Here is an 18452-nt window from a genome sequence, read left to right as displayed (position 1 = left end):
GTAACAGCCCATCCCATGGAGAATCCTTTAAACCATTGCTGTAGGTGGACAGTTCTTCCTTCTCCAAAGGAATCCTACATACCATTACCAAGGAAAAGTCTTTCCAGGTCAACAGAAACACTTCCCCATTTCTACAGGAGCCGAAATGCTGTACCAAAGCCTCAAAGCTCTCTCCATACTGTAACCTGAAATGGTGTGAGTGTGTCTCTTTTAGAGTGGGGAATTAGTGAGAGCAAACTCTTGGCTTAGCAAAAGATCAGGTAAGCTCGGGGTCTTTGTTGCCTATATATATCAAGATAAGCTTTTACGAGAAATTCTGCAGGAGACGAAAATAAAGTTTAACAAATTTACTTAGGGGTAACGGAATACACAAGAAGTCAATAGTCAGAGTAACAAAATGCACACACACAGTCCTAGGATACAAGAAGTATTGAAGGGATAGGTTGGGAATAGCTGATGAATTGAGGAGATTCTTAGGAGGAATACTCTACCAGATTCTGAAGTAGCTTTGGGGTCATAAAGCAGAGTCCAGTGACCTGCACTGGCCACCAAGGAAGCAGGATAGAAAGCAGGTGGCACACAGCAGCAACTGAACCAAAAGGCCGGCTCAGAGGTACTGGGCACTGGGTGCTGAGAGAAAGTGCTTTGCATAGAGCAGGGGTAGGGAACCTGCGGCTCGAGAACCGCATGCGGCTCTTCTGACCTTGCACTGTGGCTCCACGAGCCGAGCCGCCGGCCCCATCCTTGCCCGCCCTGCAGGCAGCAGGGCGGGCGCACCAACTGCCACGGTCGGCTGGGCCACGCCACGGGCTTCCCCTCTTGCCTGCCCAGTTGGAGCGGGGCGGGCGCTTTCCCGGCGGCCAGCGAGGCTGAGCCGCCGGCTTAATACTTGCCCGCCCTGCGCATTCATGCGCTTCTCAGAATTTGTGGAGTAAAAGGTAAAAAACCCCTATATATATAGTGTTATCTTTATTTTAAATGTCAAAAGTTATTTGCGGCTCCAAGTGTTTTCTTTTCCCGTGGAAAACGGGTCCAAATGGCTCTTTGGGTGTTAAAGGTTCCCTACCCCTGGCATAGAGAAAAAGGGACCCTCAGGGTTATGCAGAGTAGCCCTTAATCTCTCAGGACAAAGGAGAATCCTTCTTTTCCGAGGATAAACAAGAACCAGACATCAACCTTAATTGTTTGAGTCATTAAGCTAATGATTTGAGTGCTTAGGCTCATGGGCTAAGCTGGGATGGTCCAGAAGTGGGCCGTGTCCTGAGTCAATGTTAGGTCTTGGATGTGTAGTCAATTAACAGACTCTGGATTCTTGATCAGAAGGGTTTATTGAAAGGCAGCTAGCACCCAGCTTTAGAAAGCCAGTTCTGCGGGATCTGGCTTTCCCACAGAGAATGTGTGAAAGATGTTTTGAAGCTAGGCATCCCAAGGCCAGCGCAGACAGATATAGCCACCTGGCAGTCAGCCCCCATGGAGTTACAGCTCTTCCCTTCTCCCCCCTGGGGCCAATAGCCACGGTCAGCCTAGATATCTACATGTGTAAGTGGAAAGAGATAGATTAGTAGAAAGAGGGTCCACCAACATATCACAGGTACAGTTACAGTAGGCAGCACTAGCAAAGCAAAAGTACAATCCCCTCACCCAGGTGTCATTCTTAACACTGGAATGATCCTTAATCTGCAGGCGCCATCCTTGACAATCAATCACAACTATAAAACAATGGCAATGTAAATAAGATGGTTATTAGAGAGAGATTAGTCAGAGGAAGAAGTTTTGGGGTTAAAACAATACTAGCAGGAATACTTGAGGTAAATACATTAACTAATCCTTTGTCTTCACAGTATGGATAGTCCAGGGCAGGAGATGGGAACGCTCTCCAGGGCAGGGTTATTGTGTTCTCTCAATTCCTCCAGGAAAGGTGTGTGACAGGTATTTTGCAAGGTAGATATGGGCAGGGATAAATCCAGACAAGTTTTTACTATGTCCTTGTGGGTACATTAGCCAGTGCAGAGAATGGACTACCCATTTTGTCACAGTACTGCTAGGTACCCATAGGGTTTTTCCTGAAAAAGAGTCCTACCCACCCACCCTAGGTCACTCTGGTAACAATACAGTCAGACCTTGGTCCTGATGTCCCTGTGCCTTTCAGCTGGAGTCAACACCCGCCTAGGAGATCACCAGATCATTTGTTCCTGGACACAAGTGAGATCTGATCCTTACTGAACTGTGGAAAGGCTATTTATGTAGCCAAATGAAATTAAAAGCATTGATGGATGAGTAAGAAAACTAATTGCTGAAGATAAAAACTAATCAAAAGATTACTGAAAAAGAATCAACAGCATCAATGCAGCATTCCAGCAATGTGCATACAGGAATAAAGAGAACTCTCTTAGAATAATCAAAGTGCGGAAGCAAAAAAGAACATAAAAAGAACAAGAGAACTAGCCATGCAGAGTGAATCTCTTTCCACACACTGACCATACAAAAGCACTTTCTGCTATCCAGTGGGAGCCCTCCAAACTATTGAGAAGAAGGGGATCAAATTAGGGCACCTCATCTGAGAGAGGACAGGGACCTTCCAGTGAGCACTACAAAGGTATCTCCCCTCTGTGAGTTCTTTGATGCCGTTGAAGGCTGCTACTCTGACTGTATCTCTTTCCACACTCTGAGCATTCAAAAGGTTTCTCCTTTGTGTGAGTTCTTTGATGCCGTTGAACAGTGCTACTGTAACTGAATCTCTTTCCACACTCCAAGCATTCAAAGGGTCTCTCCTTTGTGTGAGTTCTTTGATGCCGTTGAAGATGGCTACTTTGACTGAATCTCTTTCTGCACTCTGAGCATTCAAAAGGTTTCTCCTTTGTGTGAGTTCTTTGATGACGTTTAAGAGTGCTATTGTGATTGAATCTCTTTCCACACTCTGAGCATTCAAAAGGTTTCTCCTTTGTGTGAGTTCTTTGATGCCGTTGAAGACTTCCACTCCGACTGAATCTGTTTCCACACTCAGAGCATTCAAAAGATCTCTCCTTTTTGTGAGTTCTTTGATGCTGTTGAAGATTGCTACTTTGACTGAATCTCTTTCCACACTCTGAGCATTCAAAAGGTTTTTCCTTTGTGTGGGTTCTTTGATGCTGTAGAAGATTGCTGCTCTGACTGAATCTCTTTCCACACTCTGAGCATTCAAAAGGTCTCTCCTTTGTGTGAGTTCTTTGATGCCGTTGAAGACTTCCACTCTGACTGAATCTGTTTCCACACTCTGAGCATTCAAAAGGTCTCTCCTTTGTGTGAGTTCTTTGATGCTGCTGAAGTGTGCGACTGTGACTGAATTTCTTTCCACACTCTGAACATTCAAAAGGTCTCTCCTTTGTATGAGTTCTTTGATGCTGTTGAAGATGGACACTTTGACTGAATCTCTTTCCACACAGTGAGCAATCAAAAGGTCTGTCCTTTGTGTGACTTCTTTGGTGCACCAGGAGCTTTGATCTGAAGCTGAAGAACTTTCCACACCAAAAACATTTATGTGCCCTTTTTATTCTGTGCTTTGGATGATGTACATTACCCTTTCTTATACCAGAGAAGGTCTTCCCACTCCCTTTGCAAATTAGTGGATTCTCTTCTGAATGAGTCCAACAATGGTTTTGAGAAAGATTTAATTTTTGTGAGACGCTCTTGCTCCAGTCTGTGCAGCTATAAAGTTCCTCTCTATATGTTCTTTGATGGCTAGGTAGCTCTGTTCTACGAACATAATTCTTTCCAAATTCCAAGCATTGATGGGTCTTCTTTCCACTGTGCATTTGCCGATGGATCTCATATTGGCTTTGATTTGAGAAGGTCATCCCACATTCCAAGCACTTATATGCTTCCTCTGCTGTTTGGATTAGTTCACTGAAATCTTGTCCTTGGCATGAAATAGGTTTATCTCTATTTTCAGCCCTGTGATTTCCTTTCTGCTTATTAGGTCCACCTCGATTCCTGAAGATTCCTTCCAAGTCTTTGTTCTGGACTTTATTTAGCACTGTCTCATCATCCTCATCCCACTGCTTATTCCCTGCTGGAATAAAAAGAGAAATCCTGTTAGAATCCACACAAGGAAGTCTTTCCATCCACACACATGTTTCACTACATTATTATGCACTTTAAAAGGACATTCAAGCCTGCTGCATCGGAAAAGCTTAGTTTGCAATCTAACAATTTATACACGCCCTCACCTGACTGAGTTTGATGGGATGAAACGGCTGAATTCTGACAGAAGGTCTTTCCGCACTTCAGGCAGTCATACAATTTCTCTCCTAAGGGAATTTGCCTCTCAGAAATAAGAGTGATGTTCTGACTGAAGGTCTTTCCAAAGGCCAGATTTTCATTTTTGTTATCCCTGGAGCAGATTCTCTGGTTAGCACAAAGACATTCGTTTGTTCTTGTTTTGATTGATCTTACTTCTTTGACTGAGCTTTCACAGAAGCATCCTCCTTGGGACGGAATGGGCGTATCTGCTGTCTTGACTACATGGCTTCCCTCTTGCCTCAGTGGTCGGTTTCTGTCCTCAGCATCAGAAACATCATCCTTGTCTTTTTCCACAGAGAACCCCTGTTTTCCCCCAACCATCTCCTGTACCTGTGCTGCTGGAAGAAAGAAAGAGGTCTAGTTAGCACATGGGCAAGAAGCCCCCCCTCCGACTGACCTCCAGTCCCACCTGATCTTCAGTCAGGCCCTCCAGGTCAGCAGGTTTTATGTTCTGTCTATCCCTTGCACTTTAAGGGGAGGAAATGGCAAACCATCATTTCCCTACCATTCACATTTGACTTGTAACTCAGCTCTTTTGAGTCTCTGCTATTTATGATTAAAAAGAGGAGAAGGCTTAACCACTTTACTCTAAAGAGTCTGAAGGTGGCTTATAAATCACATTCCTTTCCCTCCCCACAACAGGTTCCTTGTGAGGTAGGTGTCAGGAACGAAGCTTGGTGTCTGTTACCTGGCTGTAACTCTCATGTAACCTGATTGGTACGCAACATGATTTATATGCAAAGGGCTTTTCTCTTTCTCCCCTTTCTTCTTCTGATGTTTACAGCTTTGACACGGATTGTAGATAACTAGGCTATTGACCCTGGTGAGCATTCTTCAGAGACACAAGATGTGCCTTTTGGGCTGAGGGAGGCAAGCCAGGTGACTGCATCTATCCCTATCACGATCTTGAGGTGCCTAGAGCCTCTCAACTTTTTTCACACTGTCTCTGGGAAAAAAGGAGGGGGGGATGGGCAGGGATAAAGGGACCCAGGAAAGCCAGATCGAGCAGAACGGCTTTCTCAAGCTACAAACTATACCTTTCAATAAACACTACTGATCAAGAATCCAGAGTCTATTTATTGGTTAAAGGTTCGAGACCTGACAGTAGGTGGAACTGAGAGTTCTGAGACAACTGTGACTAGTGCAAGGTCATACTGCAGGCTTCATGTGGAGGAGCAGGGAGTTGAACCCCTCTTCACTATACCACACTGGCTCTCCATAAGAAGTTACCATGATCTCCAGTCCTGCAACTATACAGAGAGGTTCATTCTAGTTGTGAAGATAACCATGAAGATCTGGTTTTCAGCATTTGCTTGGGGGAAGGAGGAGCCAGTATTTCACTGAGTAAACCCAACAATCAAGTACAGACACCTGTGGTTTGTGGAAGAGCTGTCAGGTGGGGAAGGTAGGTGAGCCCTAAAGGCATTTAGGTGACTGCTATAGGAAAGGGCCGCTGGCCACTTCCAGCCTGGCTTTGGTTAAGTACGCCCCCACCTTTTCCTGGAATATCCCATATTGAAGGATACAGCAGCCCCTGCAGAGCCAAAGCTAAGCTCAGACCCAGAAGTAGCTTCATAGCATCCTAGATTTCAGGGCCCAAAAGGACATCCTCCCTCCTTTTCCAGCCAGCTTTCTGATTCTTCCAAATTAAGACTTGTGAAGAAGTGAAGCAGAAATCCTCCAGGGCTATTCCATGATAATTCCCTTCACATAACCATGAAGGATCCTCACTTGTAGCCCACTCGTCTGGGAAGGAAACACTCTCTTGAGATCCTCTCAAGAAACTCTTCAGCCTCTCTTCGGATGTGAGGCTTTTGTCTGCGTCCACCAAAGTCTCTATTACATTCCTGTCTCCTTTGGCACACACAGGCAAGACATAGGCAAGGAACTAACATAGGCAAGGAACATAACATAGGCAAGGAAAGAAATCCAAAGAAGAGGATTTTTTCCCCAGGAAGAATGGAAACCTGGTCAAGATCAAAGGCCACAATTCCAACCACTGTAAAAAGAAGAGTTGGTTTCTATATCCCACTTTTTCTCTACCTTTAAGAAGTATCAAAACAGCTTGCAGTTACCTTCCCTTCTCCACAGCAGATACTTTGTGAGGAATGTGGGGTTGAGAGAGTTCTGAGCGAATTGTGAGTGATTCAAGGTCACCTAGCAAACTCCATGCATAGGAGCAGGGAAACAAATCCAGTTCACCAGAGAAAAGTTCACCGCTCATGAGGAGGAGGGGAGAATCAAACCCTTCCCTCCAGATCAGAGCCCATCGCTCTCACATATTACACCACGCTGGCTCTTCAGATCACAGTCAGAGGGGATCACTGTAATCCCATCTGGAGGGCAAGTGTGTTCTAATGTTTGGCAATTGAGAAATTAGGATGTGGCCCCTTCCAGAGTCTTCCTAAGAACCTCTCATTTCTGAGTTGGCCTTAGGCTGGAACACTGCTCTGTGGTTTTGGTGATGGCAACAACACTGGACTCAGCTGACAGGGACAAACAAGGTAGCTTGAATCACTCTGCCTACACATGCTGAATCTCGCTTATGCTGCCATCCTGCCAAGTTGAGACTTCCACAAGGGAGCAAACAGTGGAACAGGCCTCAACGCAACATATTACTGTTCAAGATTTTGATCGTGCATAATCCCAAAGGCAGAAATGTATGATTCTGGCACCTGTGAAAGTTCCTTACCCAGAGAAGCCACGCTCCTATAGTTCTCCACCATGACGTCTTCATAAACAGCTCTTTGGTCTGGATCTAGCAGTGCCCACTCTGCCTCCGTGAAATACATGGCCACCTCCTCAAAAGAAACCAGAGACTGAAAGAAAAGGCAGATTGAGTCTTCAGAGGTCATGCCAGACAGAGATGGTGTGCTGGAAGGGGACATTTTGGAAGGGTTAAGTATGTAAAGTGGTGTTCAGAGCCTCTTGCTTGGGCCCCTCAGCACCAACTGCAGGAGAAAAAGACCCCTTGAGAAAAGAGAGGGGACCCTGGCTGTCCTTTGCTCATCTCCCATACCTGGACTGGAGGTGCAGCAGTTGTTTTCACACCTCTACAAACAGAACAGATCAACACTGCTTCTTCGCTGCCTGCAAGGGAGGGAAAAGGGAAGAGTATTACCCTCCACTTCCTATTCAAGCATCCCTCATCCAGTGCTCTATTTCCTACAGTGGCCCAATAAGCATGAGCACAAATGCATTTGCCCACTGCTCTTAGAGGTGTGCTGACCAGAACATGCAGACTTTGTTTATTCACAAGACTGAAGAGCTCGGGTGAGATTTGTCTGCCTTTTGTTTTCAACTACCTTGAGTCTCTCTAATGGAGAAAGGAAGGATATGAATACTGTAATCAGTGTACGGAACTGCCTCCATTAATTTTCCAATCCACTTTTATGGGCATCCCAACTATTGAACATTGAGCACCATAATTTGGATGAAGAAGCATTTCATATTTTCCTGACCAGAGTTCTCTACCCATCGAATTAACTGAGTGCCCCAATCCCATCAAGTCAGAATGAGTCCTTACCATGTGAGAGGGTATCTTGGGCACATTCCTGGGCTTGCCCCAGCTGCCCTTCCTCCAACAAAGCTCTTTCCAACTTAGCTTCCATCTTCACACATAGACCCAACCTCTGAAACAGCAGCAACAGCAACAAGTAAGAGGAGGAGGAGAAGGAGAAGAGTTTTGATTTATACTGCACTTTTCTCGACCTTAAAGAGTGTCCAAGCGGCTTACAAACTCCTTTCCTTCTTCTCTCCCCAACAGACACCTGGTGAGGTGGGTGGGGCTCAGCGAATTTGGAGAGAACTATGACTAGCAAAAGGACATCCAGCAGACTTCATGCGGAGGAGCAGGCAAACAAACCTGGTTCACCAGACTGGAGTCCACTGTTCATGTGGAGGAGTGCATAATTAAACCCAGTTCTCCAGAGTAGAGTCCACCACTCTTAACCACTAAACCAAGGAACGGATCCTGTCCTGCTCCTAGACTCTGCATCTTTCTTTAAGTAGACCTTGTAGGGTTTTCTTTCAACACTGGTGAATGATCTGGAGGAATAAGAAATTTCCCAGAAGAAGGGACTTCTAGTGCACCTTCTTTAATTTCCCATTCAGATTATTAAAACTTGAACAAATATCAAGCAGGGAAGTCTTATGAGAAGGTCAAATATTGTAGCTTGAACCTGAAAAGAAAGTACCTCACCTGTTCTGCCTGCCTCTTCTCCTCTGCCTGACTCAGGAGGAAACCCTCGGCCAGGGCCACCGCTTGGGAACTGGTCTCCGGCCCACATCCTCTGATCCAGCGCTGCATTTCGTTGGGCAGGACAGTCAGGAACTGCTCCAGGATCACCAGGTCCAGGATCTGCTTCTTGGAACGCCTCTCTGGCTTCAGCCAGCGGTTGCAAAGTACATGGAGCTGGCTGCAAACCTCTCGGGGCCTATCGGCATCATGGTAGCAGAACTGCCGGAAGTGTCGGCAAAGTACTTCTGAGTTCAGGGGCTCCTGATCCCCGACCTCTGGCACAGCTCTTTCCCAGAATGCAACAACATTCCTAGCTTGGATGGGATTGGCATCTTTCCTTGCTCTCTTTCTAAGTCCAGGTTCTCCTAGGTCCTGCTCTTCCATCTTCTTCTTCTATTGGGTCATCTCTGACTGTGAAAAGATTCCTTTACTCAGTTGGGAATGAAGATAGGCTTCTTCCTGTGAGTGTGTGGATGGGTAGGTAGGAGGCAGATATCAACATGTCAGAAGGAAAACGAAAGAGAGTGATGACACGTGGTGGATAAGAACAAAACTGTGGTTTGTTTGCCACATACCAAGCTTTTTGAAATATGCCTGTTTGGTCCTTTGGGATATTTAACTGTCTCTAGCTCTTTAAAGATGTTACTTTGGGTTAGGCTATTCCGGAGGCTTTGGATGGCTACTAAGTGGGTCAGGGGCACAGGGGTCTGTTGTTGCTGGGGGGTGGGTAGGCAACAAGCACCGGCAAGTGTAAAGGTACAAGGATGCTGGGGGGTAGGTAGGCAACAAGCACCGGCAAATGCGCAAGGTGGCAAATTCCTGGAAATTCAGGGGATGGAGCCTTTGGAAGGCAGGGTATAAAGGTACGGAGTCCATCTCCCAAAGAGTCTAAGCGATCTCCAGGCCTTCCCTGGACACTGGCAACTCTGCAGCAGGGAGATGATACATGAGGGGAACATCAACCAAAATCTTTAGTGAGACCTGAGCCCAGGCCTGCTGTGACTGTGCCCTTGTGTTTCTCCCTGTTGGTTGTCTGGGGGTCCATATCCAGTGGTGGGATTCAAATAATTTAATAACCGGTTCCGGTGGTGGGATTCAAATAATTTAACAACTGGTTGTTTACAAGCACCATTTTAACAACTGGTTCTGCAGAAGTGGGGCAAACCTGCTGAATCCCACTACTGTCCGTAACTCTCTTGCCTGGCAAAAAGATGCTGCTCCTCTCACTCAAATCCCAGTGCAGGAAGGAAAATCTGACCTTCTATCAGGGCTGCCTCCACCAAGGGAGCTGAGGAGGGATGTGCAGATGTGGCATGACCATCACAGCTATGCATGCCAGCTTGTCCCTCTTGCCCTTCTGTATATGGTGGGCAGCAGGCTGATACCAGAGGTATCATGAGCATGCTCTGCCTCTCTCTGCCTGTCACAAGGTAATCACTTCATGTGATAATTGGTGGGCACTGGTGGTGTTTCCATGGATACTGGTGGTGGTGCTAGAGTCTGAACCTTGGCCACAGGTTTTTCAGAATTCTCCTCTCCTGTGCTGGGCAGGTCTTGGACACTAGTTCACAGACTTGACCCCAAAAGTACTGGAGTATTTGGATGGGGCTGAGGATGATTCTAATGCAGGAAAATGTTCCTTCCCCTGTGCCCATTTTTATGCATCAAACTTTTGTTTTTTGCAGAATTCAAAAGACCAGCAATAGAACACCAATTTCATGCATTTTACTTTTCTGGTGCTGAAAGAAACTAATAACCCCGCCACCCCCAAAAGCCAAATACGACTTTGATGGTGGAGCAAAATTGGTGCCTGAATGGGTTGTCAACCTCCATCTCTTGTTCCTCTTTGTCCTAAGAGGTGGGGCTTTTGTCCTGAGAGGTGGGGCTTTAATTCAGTCTCTGGAACCAGCAGAGAGGAGTAGCAGCAGAAGAGACTTGGCCAGGAAGAGCAGAGTGACCTGCTGGTGTTCATTTTGGAGGGCTTTTCTCAAAGCCACAGCTTTTAAAACAGTGTTATTTTAACAGGGGTTATCTCTTTTTCTCCTTGTAAGGCTGCTGAATCTGGAAGGTGGGGCTTAACAGGGGTTAACAGAGTTCATCTCTTGTTCCTCTTTGTCCTAAGAGGTGGGGCTTTTGTCCTGAGAGGTGGGGCTTTAATTCAGTCTCTGGAACCGGCGGCGCGCACCTGGCGGCGCGCGCAATTTTAATTTAATTTTTTTTGTTTTTTAAATTAATAAGGACATATTTGACAGATAGTACGTGCAGATAGCTCCAGGGGGGCAGTGACTAAAAGCTTAATATCTAAATATCTAAACAAATCAGATATGAAGGCAGAAAGCCAGCAGGGGGATGGGGGCTTTCCAGTGTTTTGCTCTGAGTGTCACATGTATGATTATCTGCCACTAGGACAGAAGTCGTGGGTGTGCCCTCGCTGCAATGAGCTCCTGGCACTCAAGGAACGTGTGCGTTCTCTTGAAGCCAAGGTGGCAGACCTGGAGAAGCTGAAAGAGGGAGAGAGGGTGACAGACGAGGCTTTCAGGGACCTAACAGCCGGGTCCCACTCCCAAGGTGACATCTCTTCAGATGTCATGGAGAATGAAGGCCTTGGGGATGGAGGGTGCCAGTCTGAGGTGCGGGAAGATGCTCCCTTAGATGGGATCCCTTCCTTAACTGGTGATCAGCTATCCTCTCGCACTGAGGATACCCCTCGGGGAGGTGGGGGGCTCCTTGTAGTGGGTGATTCGATCATTAGAAATGTAGAGAGTTGGGTTTGTGATGACCGCATGGTGACTTGCCTGCCTGGTGCGAAGGTTGCGGATGTCACGCTTCGTCTAGATAGGCTTTTAGACAGTGCTGGGGTGGAGTCAGCAGTTGTGGTCCACATTGGCACCAACGACATTGGGAAATGTAGCCGGGAGGTTCTGGAAGCTAAATTTAGGCTGCTAGGAAACAGGTTGAAGTCCAGGACCTCCAAGGTGGCATTCTCAGAAATGCTACCCGTTCCACGCCAGGGCGAAACTAGAGCAAGCTAAGATACAGGGTCTCAATGCGTGGATGAGAAGGTGGTGTAAGGCAGAGGGTTTCAGATTTGTCAGGAACTGGGGGAACCTTTTGGGACAAGGCAGGCCTGTACAAAAAGGGACGGGGCTTCATCTTAACCAAAGAGGAACCAGGCTGCTGGCGCTCAACATTAAAAAGGTGGCAGAACAGCTTTTAAACTGATCACTGGGGGAAAGCCGACAGGAGCTGAGGTGACTTCGGTTCGGAATACAGTATCTATGGGGATGCAGACAGAGAGGGAGGTTTTTCTAAATCAACCACATACAAGCGAGGAACATAGCAATGTGCATGTGACAAAGGGATGAAAAGATGTCTACAAAAGACTTGAGGGTAAAGCACATCAATCCCAGGTTAAGGACAGAGACATAGGGTAGCATACAAGGTGTCTCTATATGCTAATGTGGTAGAAGCATTAGACCCTAAAATGGGGGGAGCTAGAGTACACAGAGTTTTGAAGTGAGGAGGACTTTTGATATAGTTATGGGCATTACAGAGAACATGGTGGGAATGAGGGGAGAAACCAGTGGGATGCCTGTTATACCCAGGCTACAGTGCCCTCTATAGTGAAAAGCTGATAGGAACCAGGAGCACATTGGGGGTGGAGTTGCCCTTTACATCAAAGAGAGCATAGTATCACATAAAATAGACAATGATACAAGGGGAGCTGGTTCCCCTACAGAATCACTCACAGTGGATATCAATACCAGGTGTGAAGGACAGTTTTAATATTAGGAATATATTATCGTCCCCTGACCAAGAGAGTGCACAAGAAGGATTCTGGAGATGGAAAAAGAAATTAGAGAGGCCAACAAAAACAAAAAATGCTTGAGTGAGAGTAATGGGTGATTTTAACTATCCCCATATAAAGCTGGAAAATGGCTTTGTTCAGGTCCATAGTAAGGAGAGAGCATTTCTCCCTGGACAAGATATGCCTTTAAATGACTGTGTAACTTAGGAGCAGCATGGTTGTGGTGGAACCAACCAGGGGAGAGGTGATCCTAGATCTAATTCTATGTGGGACCCAGGACCTGGGTGCAGGAAGTCCAGTTGTTGTTGAGCCGATAGAGAACAAAGCGACCACAATGCTTGTCCAGATTCAGTATCTCAGCATCTGCAGAACAAGTGGCAACTACTAGTAATGTAGTTACATTGCGCCTTCAGAAAGGGAAATTTTCTCAAAAGATGAGGGGATGAGTGCTTGCTTGGGAAGGCTTCAGAAAGGAGAAAATCAAAGAGAGTCAAAAAACTGTCCAGGATGCTTGGGAGGTTATTTAAAAACACAGTAATAAAAAAGCTCGAAGCTGGAATGTGTTCCCACAGGTTAGAAAAAGGCAGCACTCCAGTCCAAAAAAGAAAAGCCACCCATAATAGTTAACACTAAAGAGAGGGTTGAGGAAATTTTCCAGCAAAAAAAAAAGAAAATGTCTTGGCATAGAAAATGGAAGTCCAGTTTGGATGATAGAAAAGGAGAATATGAGAGGGAACACAAATGGTGGCAAAAACAGAGAAGCAAAGATTAGCAGCTGTAAGTGGAGGCAAAAAAAAGGAGTTATGAGGAACACATGGCTATGAACATCAAGACCAGCAGCACAAACAGTTGCTTCCAAGTACATCAAAAGAGGGAAGCCAGCAAGGGGAAGCTTTGTAGAAGCCCAAGTTCAGGATGACAAAAGGAACAAAGGGGTGTGCTAAAAGATGGCAGGGAGATTTGCAAGAGAAGCTTTGAATGAATTCTTTGCATCTGTCTTCACCCAAGAGGAGGTGAGGAACATTCCTGCACCTCCGGGAAGCCAAGCTTCTTAGGAGGCGAATCCGAGGAACTAGCGAGAGATAGTGGTAGACAAAGAAGGAAGAAGTTCTGGCAACTGACCATTGTTGATAAACTAAGTATGTTACCAAATCCCTGGCCCAGATTGCATTCACCCAAAGAGTTCTTAAAAGAGGCTTCCAAGCATGAAATTGCTTGAGTAGTGTCTCACTTTTAATAATATGCAACTTATCCCTGAAATCAGGCTCCATCCCTGAAGACTGGAAGATGGCCAATGTCACACCAATCTTTAAGAAAGGATCTAGAGGGGGGACCCGAGGGAAATTCACAAGGCCAGTCAGGGGTTTGACATCTGTTCCTGGTAGAATTAGTAGAACTCTATCATTAAAGATAAAAATTATAAAACATGTAGAAAAGCAAGACCTGCTGAGAAAGAGTCAGCATGAAGCTTTTGCAGAGGAGCAAATCCCTGTCTTACAAACTTTACTAGAGATTCTTTGAGGGAGTGTAAACAGGCATGTGGACAGAAATTGGGGGTGAACCGGTGGACATTGTCTACTTGGATTTCCCATAAAGGCTTTTTGACAAAGTTCCCATCACCAGAGACTGTTGAGAAAAGTGAGCAAGGGAGGGAGAAGAGGAGAAGTCCTCCTATGTATTAAAAAAACTGGTTTGAGAAACAGGGGAAGGAAACAAAAGAGTGGAGTATAAAATGGGGAAGTTCTCACAATGGAGAGATGTCGGGATTGGAAAGTGTCCCCCAAGGTATCCGTTTGGGACCAGTGCGTCTTCTTTAACCTATTCATAAATGACCTGGAAGTAGGGGTGGAGTACAGCGTGGTGTAAGGATTTGCAGATGATACCAAAATTATGTAGGGTGGTAGAGAACCACAAAGGATTCGCGAAAGAGCTCCAAGCGGACCTTGATAAATTAGATGAGTGGAGCTAAGAAATGGCAAATGCAGTTCAATCGTAGCAAAATGTAAAGTGATGCACATAGGGGCAAAAGATCCAAAACTTCACATACACGCTACAGGAGTCAGTGCTATCAGTCACAGACCAGGAAAGGGATTTGGAGATTACGCCTTAGTTGATAGTTCCATGGGAATGTCAACTCAATGCATGGCAGCTGTGAAAAAAGGCAAACTCTATGCTGAGGGATCATTAGAAAAAGGAATTGAGGAATAAAACTGCAAAGATTAAGTTTCATGCCCTTATATAAAAGCAGTGGATTGCCCGACCCGCGCCAGGAGTACTGTGTCCAGTTCTGGTTGCCGCATCTCAAAAAAGGATATTGAGGGAATGAAAGAAAGAAGTGCAGAGAAGGGCCAACAAGGATGATGATTGAGGGACTGCGGGCTTTTAGCTTCCCTATGAGGAGAGGCTGCAGCGTTTAAGGACTCTTTGGTTTGGAAGGGAGGCTGACTGAGGGGCCCGGGGAAACAGCATTGCAAAGTCTACAAAGAAATTATGTAAATGGGTGGTGAAAATGTTGACAGAGACGACATTTTTCTCTCTTTCTCACAATACTTCAGAACCAGGGACATTCATTGAAAATGCTGGGGAAGAATTAGGACTAATAAAAGGAAACACTTCTTCACGCAACGTGTGATTGGTGTTTGGAATATGCTGCCACAGGAGGTGGTGATGGCCACTAACCTGGATAGCTTTAAAAGGGGCTTGGACAGATTTATGGAAGAGAAGTTGATTTATGGCTACCAATCTTGATCCTCTTTGATCTGAGACTGCAAATGCCTTAACAGACCAGGTGATCGGGAGCAACAGCCGCAGAAGGCCATTGCGTTCACATCCTACATGTGAGCTCCCAAAGGCACCTGGTGGGCCACTGCGAGTAGCAGAGAGCTGGACTAGATGGACTTTGGTCTGATACAGCTGGCTTGTTCTTATGTTCTTAAGTGGGGACTGAGTGTGATCACAATCCCCAAATTACGAGTAACCTCCAAGTAACAGAGATCAGTTCTCCCTGGAGAAAATGGTGGCACTGGAGGGTGGACTAGACAATATTATACCTCACTGAAGCACCACCCTCCATCCCAAAGCCACCCCCCAAGTGTCCAGGAATTTGTCCTCCATTATTTGGCAACCTCACGGCAACCATGGCAGAGGATGATCCCAGCCTTCCTCCCTTCCACGATCTAAAAGCTTACTCTCCATTGGCTTACTTTGAAGGATGCTTTTTAGCATCTGGCTGTACGGGTTTTCTCATGAGATGCCTATTTGAAGCCCCTCCTGCAGAAGCAAACCCTCCCTCCTAGGAAAGGGGCCTTTCCTCTTTTCAGTCTCCCCCTATCTGGCAATCCTTTCAGTGCTGCGTGGGTCTGTGTGCCCTCAAACCACCCCGAAATTATAGTAACCCTGTAGGGTTAAAGAATTAGAGCCTATGCCAAGGCTATAAGACGCAATGTCCCACAGGGACTATTTATATGCACAGTGTTGTTGATCTAAGTGTTTATTCATTCATTTTTTCCCCACTGCGGGACGTTGCATCTTATAGCCTTGGCATAGGCTCTAATTCTTTTTCCCTGGTTTTCCCCGCAACGTGTTTGCTTTTTCCATTATGACCCGTTAGGGTTTTCAGGGCAAGAGGCATACAGAGGTGGTTTGCTGTTCCCTGTCTGTGTTGGCTGAGAGAGTTCAGAGAGAACTGTGAATGGCCTAAGGTCACCCAGCAGGCTCCATGTGGAGGAGTGGGGAATCACACTCAGTTCTCCAGATCAGATTCCCGTGGTTTTAAACCACTACATCATGTTTGCTCTGTCAGTGCTGCAGAAAAAATTTAAAAAGCAGAGAAATTCTTTAAAGACCCAGACAGACTGGGCTTTACAGGTCATGTTCACAGTCAAAGACTGCAGTGCAAAAATCAGACATCCACTGCTTTGTGGCACCACCACGATGCAAAAGCAGAGCTCCAAACCATGGATGCTCATGGATCCTCTCTAATTTTTTAAGGATTACCCCAGATGTAGCATCAAATTACATGTCATGTCCATAGCCACAAAAGCAAGAGCTAAACCTGGACTGTCTGGCTCAAGGTGAGCTCTTTGGGGGAGGTCGGTATACAAATTGAATAATACAGTACAATACAAGGGGACAGGTGGGAGATTCCAGCCCTGAACTTGGCAATTATGAAGGTTTCCTTGCATCACGGAAATGTACCTGCTCACAGAAAGATAGCACTGCCATGAGAAAAGTTATGCCCACTGTCTCTGCTTGTGTGGATCAGTACAGGGACTGATGTCTTCTTGGCACACCGGCTGGGGGGCCTTCACTTTTTGTGCGATCCAGCACCCAGCATTGCTGACCCTGACGATATCCTGTAACCCTGGTTCATAATCTCAAGGAGCTTGGGGGGAGCCCCCGGCACACACCCAGGGGAGTAAAAAAGCACCCCAGGACCGAAGAGGATTGGAGAGGGGCTTTCCCTCATCCATCGCCCCAAGAGCAAAGGAGAGGGCTGGATTGCTTGACATCCTGAGGTGGAAGGATGGAAAGCCCTGCTGGGGCCAGGCTGCCACGAAGCAGAGCAGGCTGAAAGTGGGGAGCTCTCCCCAAATCTGCCCCTCCTCAGCCTTGACCCATCAGCCCTCAGTCAAAACTGGCCAGGACGTCCCTTTCCTATTCATGCCCCTGGCTCTTCTTTCTCTGGGGCTCTTTATTCTGGCACAAACAGTGTGTGTGTGTGTGTGTGTGTGTGTGTGTGTGTGTGTGTGTGTGTGTGTGTGTGTGAGAGAGAGAGAGAGAGAGAGAACTGGGGGGCGTCTTTTCTCACTTCTGCTCACCCCTTCCTCTTGGTTCTGCCTAGGAGATCCTGGTCACCCCCTTACTCTGTCCCTCAATGTGGGGATTTCAGCCCCAGAGGCATCATTTCCCTCCCATGGAGACCTTCGTCTTGTCCCCTCCGAGCAGAGCTCAGGGCTCTGCCCTCCCAAATGCAAGGGCGTCCTCTGCCCCCTCTGAATGCACCTCGTTTGCAAGAACACTGAATGCCCCAGAGAAGATCCTGGGACTGGGGCGTCCCCTCCGCTCCCTCCCCTCTCTGGGGGGGGGGCATATGCTTCCTCCTGCCCAGATGTCTCCTTTGCAGCCAGCCTCTCGCCCCTGACAGCAGCAGACAGGGTCCCAAAGCAACCCCCCGCCCCAATCCAGCCCTCTCTCTCCCCCCCGCCCACTTTTCCTCCATTCACAGCTCCGCCCTCCTTTGGTTTCTCCCCCCCCCCCTTCTCCGCAAATGCCAATCACATGTCAGGCCTCCGCAATGCAGGGAAGGGGCTACATTTCATCCCCCCCTCCCCCGCCTTGTGCAGAGAGAAGAGGGGCGCCAGAGGAGCAGCCCCCCCCCCCCGGCTTTGCTTTGGGGAAGCTCTCCTGCATTGGGGTCTCAGATCCCGCTTCAACCCTCCAACCAGCCGCCGCCCCCAGACTCACTCGCTGACAGGAGCTGACGGAGCTGCAGGATCGTAACCCACAAAGGCCGCTTTTTCCTCCGCAGACTCCCCGCCCCATCCCCTGCCGGCCTCTCTAGGATTTCGGCCTCTCTGGCTTCCCTTTCTGTGGGGCGGGGGGGGGGCAACCCGTGGGAGCGGAAAGCGTCCCCCAAAACATCGCCCCTCCATTGGGGGTGCAAAGAGGAGCTCACTTACCCCCACCCCACCCCCTTTGCAGGGCAGGCTTTGCATTTCCTTGTGGGGGAGGGAGAGGGACAGAGCGAGGTGAACCAGATGGGAGGCAGGGAAGGAATGGCTGGAGGAGACCAAATACATCTGGGGGAACATCTGGGGAAGGGGAGACCCCCCCCCCCGCCTCTTCCTATCACTGGCCTCATGAAATACTGCCTTGCTGCCTCTCGCGGCCCCATTCCCCGGAGTTCAGCTTCCGAGAAGTTTGTTTCCCCCTAGAAATGGGGGGGGGGGGGTGTCCCTCCATATTAAACCCAACCAAAGACGGTCTGAGTTGGAGGATGGTGGAAATGGAGCTGAGACCCTCGAAAGCTCAGGGATGTCCAGTCGGTTTAGGGATTGTTTAAATCCAGCTCCCACTGTAAACACTGAAAAAGATTTGGGGATCCTTGAAGGTCACCCCTTGTCC

The 18452-nt window shown here is 47.4% G+C and overlaps 1 protein-coding gene across 8 annotated transcripts; it reads right to left on the bottom strand.

Moving 5' to 3' along the window:
* Positions 1-772: 772 nt before the first annotated feature.
* Positions 773-18087, bottom strand: LOC125445169 (zinc finger protein 436-like). 8 transcript variants are annotated; one of them, XM_048518079.1, is made up of 8 exons: positions 18008-18087; positions 8480-8977; positions 7805-7910; positions 7298-7368; positions 6971-7097; positions 4206-4616; positions 3396-4048; positions 773-3230 (listed from the first exon to the last, which is right to left on the bottom strand). In XM_048518079.1, the coding sequence occupies exons 2-8, from the start codon at positions 8900-8902 to the stop codon at positions 2589-2591; spliced, it is 2433 nt and encodes an 810-aa protein (XP_048374036.1). In that variant the 5' UTR covers positions 8903-8977; positions 18008-18087; the 3' UTR covers positions 773-2588. The 8 variants fall into 8 exon arrangements, with proteins under 8 accessions (XP_048374036.1, XP_048374027.1, XP_048374080.1 ...); XM_048518070.1 differs by lacking the exon at positions 18008-18087 and adding an exon at positions 17793-17877; XM_048518123.1 differs by lacking the exon at positions 18008-18087 and adding an exon at positions 16524-16707 and having other exon boundaries at positions 3396-3689; positions 4276-4616.
* Between the last annotated feature and the right edge of the window lie 365 nt (positions 18088-18452).

Source organism: Sphaerodactylus townsendi, linkage group LG01 (assembly GCF_021028975.2).
Source record: "Sphaerodactylus townsendi isolate TG3544 linkage group LG01, MPM_Stown_v2.3, whole genome shotgun sequence".
NCBI lineage: Eukaryota > Metazoa > Chordata > Lepidosauria > Squamata > Sphaerodactylidae > Sphaerodactylus > Sphaerodactylus townsendi.
The sequence above is the reverse complement of the archived record's forward strand: the minus strand, read 5'-3'. Positions and strand labels throughout refer to the sequence as shown.